Genomic DNA, 6,049 nt, shown 5'->3' with positions numbered 1-6,049 from the left:
GGGGTCAGGACAAGAACCGACAGCCCCTCAAAAATCAAAGGAAGCAGGGAGATGGATCGACTAGCAAGGAGCAGCATGATCCCAACAGTATGGGAATGGACATTCTCAAACCAGAACCTCAGAAACGACAGCAGGACAAGGAGAAAAGGTCTAACAAAGCCTCTGGAGGCTACCGCAACCATTTCAGCTTGTGGTCCCAGGACAGTAACAGCTCTGTGTGCGGGGCCACAGGGAACAATGTCAGGCCCGCCTAGGAAAAGACTCAGGCTGAGCCCCAGGCTGTCAGGCTGTGTTTTGAAAAAAAAATTTGAAACTGAAAATGTTACATCTGACATCCTAAGTAAGATTAAACCTTTTATAGAAAATAATGAGAGACGCTAATATTTGTGTTTTGTTGATTAATTGTGTGATGAAAGGTCAGAGAATATCTGGCCACACAAAAAGGAGGGGATGAAAAGAGGGAAGCAGTGGGATGAATAGTTGAAAGGAGAGAACTTTTTCTATCTTTACTCACTGAGTGGATTATTGCCAACAAAACAGACCAGATATGTAAAAGTCTTATGGTGTCATAGTCAACCACAAGGGCACATGCGTTATATGCTTGACAAATAGCACAAACATTTGACATGACAATATCATTTGTATTCCTAATGTTTTGTATAGTACTGTACAGGGTTTCTAAACTTGGTTGGAGAGCGAGGTAGCGACATTGTTCCTTCCCATTTGAAGTATTTCCACAAATACATGATTAAGCCTGAGCAAAGACTCAATTGTACAGTGGCTTGTGAAAGTATTCACCCCCCTTGGCATTTTTCCTATTTTGTTGCCTTACAACCTGGAATTAAAATAGATTTTTCGGGGGTTTGTATCATTTGATTTACACAACATGCCTACCACTTTGAAGATGCAAAATATTTTTTATTGTGAAACAAACAAGAAATAAGACAAAAAAACTACTTGAGCGTGCATAACTATTCACCCCCCCCCCAAAGTCAATATTTTGTAGAGCCACCTTTTGCAGCAAATACAGCTGCAAGTCTCTTGGGGTATGTCTCTATAAGCTTGGCACATCTAGCCAATGGGATTTTTGCCCATTCTTCAAGGCAAAACTGCTCCAGCTCCTTCAAGTTGGATTGGTTCCGCTGGTGTACAGCAATCTTTAAGTCATACCACAGATTCTCAATTGGATTGAGGTCTGGGCTTTGACGAGGCCATTCCAAGACATTTAAATGTTTCCCCTTAAATCACTCAAGTGTTGCTTTAGCAGTATGCTTAGGGTCATTGTCCTGCTGGAAGGTGAACCTCCGTCCCTGTCTCAAATCTCTGGAAGACTGAAACAGGTTTCAGATTCTTTCTATTCAAGGCTTTGTCTCTCTCATTTATTTAATATCTCAATGTTCAAAGTTTAGCCGATTCCAACAATAGCAAAGGGGGTGAATACATATGCACCCACCACTTTTCAGTTAAATTATTAGTATTATTTTTTTAACAAGTAATCTTTTTCATTTCACTATTTTGTGTATGTCCATTACATGATATCCAAATAAAAATCTATTTAAATGACAGATTGTAATGCAGCAAAATAGGAAAAACGCTAAGGGGGTGAATACTTTTGCAAGGCACTGTATGTAAGCTTTATTTGCATGACAAAAATATAAATCTTGAACACAGATGTAAAGAGCAAAAAGCAGTGAATGATTGATTTAAAATCACTAGATTGTGAAGGACCTGTCTATGGTTTACTTTCCAAAATTCTAGAGATAGCTAGAGAGGCATTTTACAACGAGATACAAAATCACAACAATTATATTTACAAGCTGTGCCATAAAACCCACTAAGGTATGATATTCATTGAAGATAGATACAATGTCTACTTCTAAATGTGCAAGTTAGTAGTTCATATACCGTTCAAGACAAGTGCAGAGTTGGATTTTGTGCAGTGCCCCACTCAGGTCAGGGCTTCAAACACTAACTGTAATGTCACGAGAGATCAAATGCATCTCAATAAACCAACAAGCATCACCAGGATCAGCCAGCACTACTGCATTTTCACTCCTGGACCACAGCAGCAGAAAGGTCTTGCTCAATATTATCAGCTCTCAGTTTTCAGAAAAAATCTTTATTGCCCAAGCTGCTCTTAGATAAGAATGGGACCTTAGGATGGGTGGGTGTCACTGAGTTACTAGGTCTGCCGGGGGAGACATGAGCTCCCGGGGATTGAGGCTTGCCACCAAGCAGACGTCGTAGGCATCATGCATCAGAACATGGCGGGCCACCACGGTCCAGCAGTTCTCCCATGGGTCTAGTTCCAGGATGTCCTTGATTATGTCCTCATGACAATCTGAGGGACACAGGGATTGGCATAGGCCAGGAATATAATTTTTGTCACTATTAGAATCAGGCATTTTAAAGAGTGGTGTGGCAATCAAATTAAACAGCCTTCAGCTACAGTCAACTTGTTTAGTTCTTAAAAGGACAGGTAATCGTTTACTCAAACAAGTCCCACGTGATGTCACAGTTTTTCGAACAGTGGAAAGTAAAAAAAGGCACTTGCTGCAGGTGCACGGGAATAATGTGATAACTTCAAAGAAAAGAGAAACCTGCACACTGCTCTTGCTAGTATCACTTAATTTTATTGAAGATTACGTGTTGACCTTCAAAGCTCTGGCGAAGGCCAAGAGGCTGACACGTAAGCTTCAGTAAAATTAAGTGATACTAGTAAGAGCAGTGTGTGGGTTTCTAATTTTTATGAACAGTGGAAAGGAAAGTGGGTTTAGTTACCAGCTCCCTTGTTGTATCCGCACACATATAGCTTGCCCCCCACCACTCCGGCGTTGGAGGCATTGCTGCGTAGGGATATCTGCGGAGAGGGCATAGTGGGCCCATCTCTCCAGAAGTCTCCATCGGGGTTGTAGATCTCCACAGCATCAAGGCAACGACGGGACTGCCCACGATCTACCCCCTCACAGCCGATGCCCCCTGTTAGAACACAACTGGGATGTTTTCGTGTACTGAGACATTTACTTCTTGTGTTGTCAGGTACTACTTTCAAAAACTCTTAAACTGATCTGTCCAAACATACTATTTATGTTGGGGGAGTTGAGGGGTTTCTCTAGGAGAAGTGACCATCATGAAACTAATGAAAGCAATGTGCTAAAAAACAAACAGCCTATGTGTTGTTTATCTTTTAAATCTCACCCATCACGTAGATTTCCCCATTGAGCACCACAGCACTACAGCGGTACTTAGAGTGCTTCATGGGACCCAGCTCTGTCCACTTGTTTGTCTCAGGGTCATACTCCAACAGACGGTTGCTCAAGCGGTCTGGCTCGTCATCCATCCGCCAGGACTGCCATGGGGAGTGACAGGACAGGACAGGACAGGTGCAGAGTTTAGAGAAGGAGGAGGGGATAGAGAGCAGGCTCACAGTCACATACTGACACAGATAGATCTGCTCTCAAGGCCTCACAGCCTCAAGCATAGTGTGTACATGAGTGAGAGTGAGGGACTCCAAAAATACATGGATGTTGTGAGACTGAATTAAACGCCCCTTGGCCTACCTGCCGACACATTGCACACACGCAGACACACACAAACGCACAAACACAAACATAAGACAGAGTAGCATTGACTGACTATTCATTTTACTGTATATCAAACCCCTTCTCTTTAGTCCATTACCTGTGGAGTTCGACCCCCGAGCACGTAGAGGCGGTCCTTCAGATGGACCACGCTATGATAGGCCAGTGGCATTGGTAGCGGGGCGGCACTACGCCAGGGCCCACCCTGCAGGGACCAGCGTTCCACACAGTTGGTGATGAGGTACTGGTTCTTCAGCTTCATCTGGCCTCCCAGCAGGTAAATAGTATCACCCAGCGCCCCCAGTGCGTATGAGTCTCGGTATTCAGCTGAGCTCAGGTGCTCCCAGGTCCCTTGGGCCTCCACCCTGTACCTGAGGAGGACAACACAGACAAGTCAGGGACAGTGGTTTTAGTCAGACTCTAGCATGCTAAAATAAACACAGGGGTGCTAACCATCATTCTCACCTGACCACACATTCTACCTGTCTACATGTAGCAGTCTAAAGTGTCCCCACTTGCACCAGCGAATGGCTAGCTTTCGCGTGGCACAGACTGGTAAGAAGCTTCAGGAGGGCGGTCACGTGTGCTAGCAAGGCAGAGGCCCTGGGTTCAAGCCTCGTGTGAGCCGAATCAGGAGGAAGTGGTACTCGCTAAGCAAGCAGAGTGGCGTTGTTTACATACACGCACTACCTGGCCACAGTATGCCACTCTCATCACTGACCAATAGGTTTATTACTGCTGATGATCTCATTCAAACACACAAAGCTCATGACACCGTTCTTCCAGATTCCTACCTGAATATCTCCACATTCCTGTCCGTTTGCCTGGCCATTTTCCTCACCCCTGCCTCCCCAGCCACCACAATCTCGTTGCCCTCGGTGACGACCCCGGCACACACGACTCCCAGAACATCTCCGTAGCGCGGGGATGTGATATAGTAGGTCCGGCCCGTGGAGGGGGCATAGCAGAAGCTGCGTTCTGAATAATTTCCATACCGCGATCGGATCCCTCCGCCCTCGTTGCCGATGCAAAGTAGCAAATCTGTGGTCTCCATCCCATAGCGGAGCTTAAGTTTCCTTGGAGCAACTGCAGGGTGCATCCCAGTGGCCTCCAGAGCCTCCTCCATCATCTCCAGACACTCTGCATCTGCCAGAAGGGACATATTCCTCTTCATGGTCTCCTTCAGGTAGTCAGGGGCCACCAGGGGGAGGCGCACCTTCCTCAAGAGCTCAGCCAGGTGTCTACTCCGCCCGTCCTCCACCCCATCTCCTAGAGTGTCCTGTCTGACCCAGCGCAGCACCACATCCAGGATGGTCTCCTCCCGTGTCACGTTGAGGTCGTCGGAGCTCAGCAGCGCCCCCAGTTTATGGGCCTCTAGTTCTAGAATCTCCTCGCTCATACACACCTGAACGAAGTGCGTCCGTAGGTATCTCTGGGCATGGTCGGCCAGCTCCTCGGCTCCAAGGTCGCGGGCATAGTAGTACACCCCGAGGCAGTTGGAAGCGTCCATGTTCTCCCTCATGTGGCTCTGGCAGCGGTTGAATACCTCGTCCATCTGTAGAAGGAAGGCGGCAACGGACACCCCCTGTACATTGGTGTTGTTGAGTGGGAGCTCAGAACAGTACATGTAGTTCAACAATAGACCCAGGCTATCGGCTGGGGTGTCACGCAGAAATACCTCCCTAGTACTGCACTCCCGCAGGCCACAGGTGAACATGACCCGGAAGTAAGGGCTGAAGGCTGAGAGGACCACGCGATGACAGGGGAAGCTGATGTCCTCAGCCACCAACACCACATCTGTCAGCTTCTCTGTCTCCCTCATCTTCCTCAGCTGGTCCAGAAGACCCAGACTATGTTTAGCTCTCAGATCCATTTGGATCTAATGTCTATTCAACAGTAATAACTTAGAAAAAAAATACGAAAAATGTAAATAGATTTAAATAAAAATCAAAACAAGGAGGTTCTTTATCTGAAAGTATAGAAAGAAAGAAACACAAGTTCAATGTTGATATGATCAAGACCCCAGTACATTGTTTACATTTATGTTGAGTAGAGTTTTGTAATCTAAGTCATTTTGTGAATATTTGATAGTTAAAAAGACATTCCTTATCTTCAAATTTGTAGTTCTGACCTTGTCAATATAAATCAGTAAGTGTGACGAACATTTCTTACTGGAATTCTAATTTCCCATATTGACACATACACCACAGCATAACAGTACAGCAACTAAAGCATGTCCATGCCCTGCTTGCCTCTGTGAAACCAGGGATCCATGTTAAACACTAATCAGTATCATCTCCCACTATGCATTATGTTACTAAAGTCTTACGCCCTTTAGTGTTATTAGAGATTATTTTGCCCTTTGATCACACAGTAGTCAAGCCTATTTCATCCTGTCCTACCGATCAGTGGGAATCCTCTTATTCCAGTAGACCATCAGGTTCCTCAGTCAGCCAGGCTGCAGGCGT

At 45.7% G+C, this 6,049-nt stretch overlaps 1 protein-coding gene across 1 annotated transcript; it reads right to left on the bottom strand.

The window, feature by feature from the left end:
* Window positions 1–2,171: 2,171 nt before the first annotated feature.
* On the bottom strand, window positions 2,172–5,454 carry LOC120064968 (kelch repeat and BTB domain-containing protein 12-like). Its single transcript, XM_039015583.1, has 5 exons — window positions 4,376–5,454; window positions 3,682–3,952; window positions 3,199–3,349; window positions 2,782–2,979; window positions 2,172–2,341 (listed from the first exon to the last, which is right to left on the bottom strand). Exons 1-5 carry the CDS (start codon window positions 5,452–5,454, stop codon window positions 2,172–2,174), a joined length of 1,869 nt encoding a protein of 622 aa, XP_038871511.1.
* Window positions 5,455–6,049: the final 595 nt, after the last annotated feature.

Source organism: Salvelinus namaycush, chromosome 20 (assembly GCF_016432855.1).
Source record: "Salvelinus namaycush isolate Seneca chromosome 20, SaNama_1.0, whole genome shotgun sequence".
NCBI classification, from domain to species: Eukaryota; Metazoa; Chordata; class Actinopteri; order Salmoniformes; family Salmonidae; genus Salvelinus; species Salvelinus namaycush.
The sequence above is the reverse complement of the archived record's forward strand: the minus strand, read 5'-3'. Positions and strand labels throughout refer to the sequence as shown.

Excerpts from the sequence above, each read along its gene's own strand:
- LOC120064968 (XM_039015583.1), bottom strand. The coding sequence starts at position 5,454 with ATGGATCTGAGAGCTAAACATAGTCTGGGTCTTCTGGACCAGCTGAGG. Across the intron at positions 3,953-4,375 it reads AGGAATGTGGAGATATTCAG|GTACAGGGTGGAGGCCCAAG; the intron begins GTAGGAATCTGG and ends TGTCCTCCTCAG. Across the intron at positions 2,980-3,198 it reads TGGGGAAATCTACGTGATGG|GGGGCATCGGCTGTGAGGGG; the intron begins GTGAGATTTAAA and ends GTGTTCTAACAG.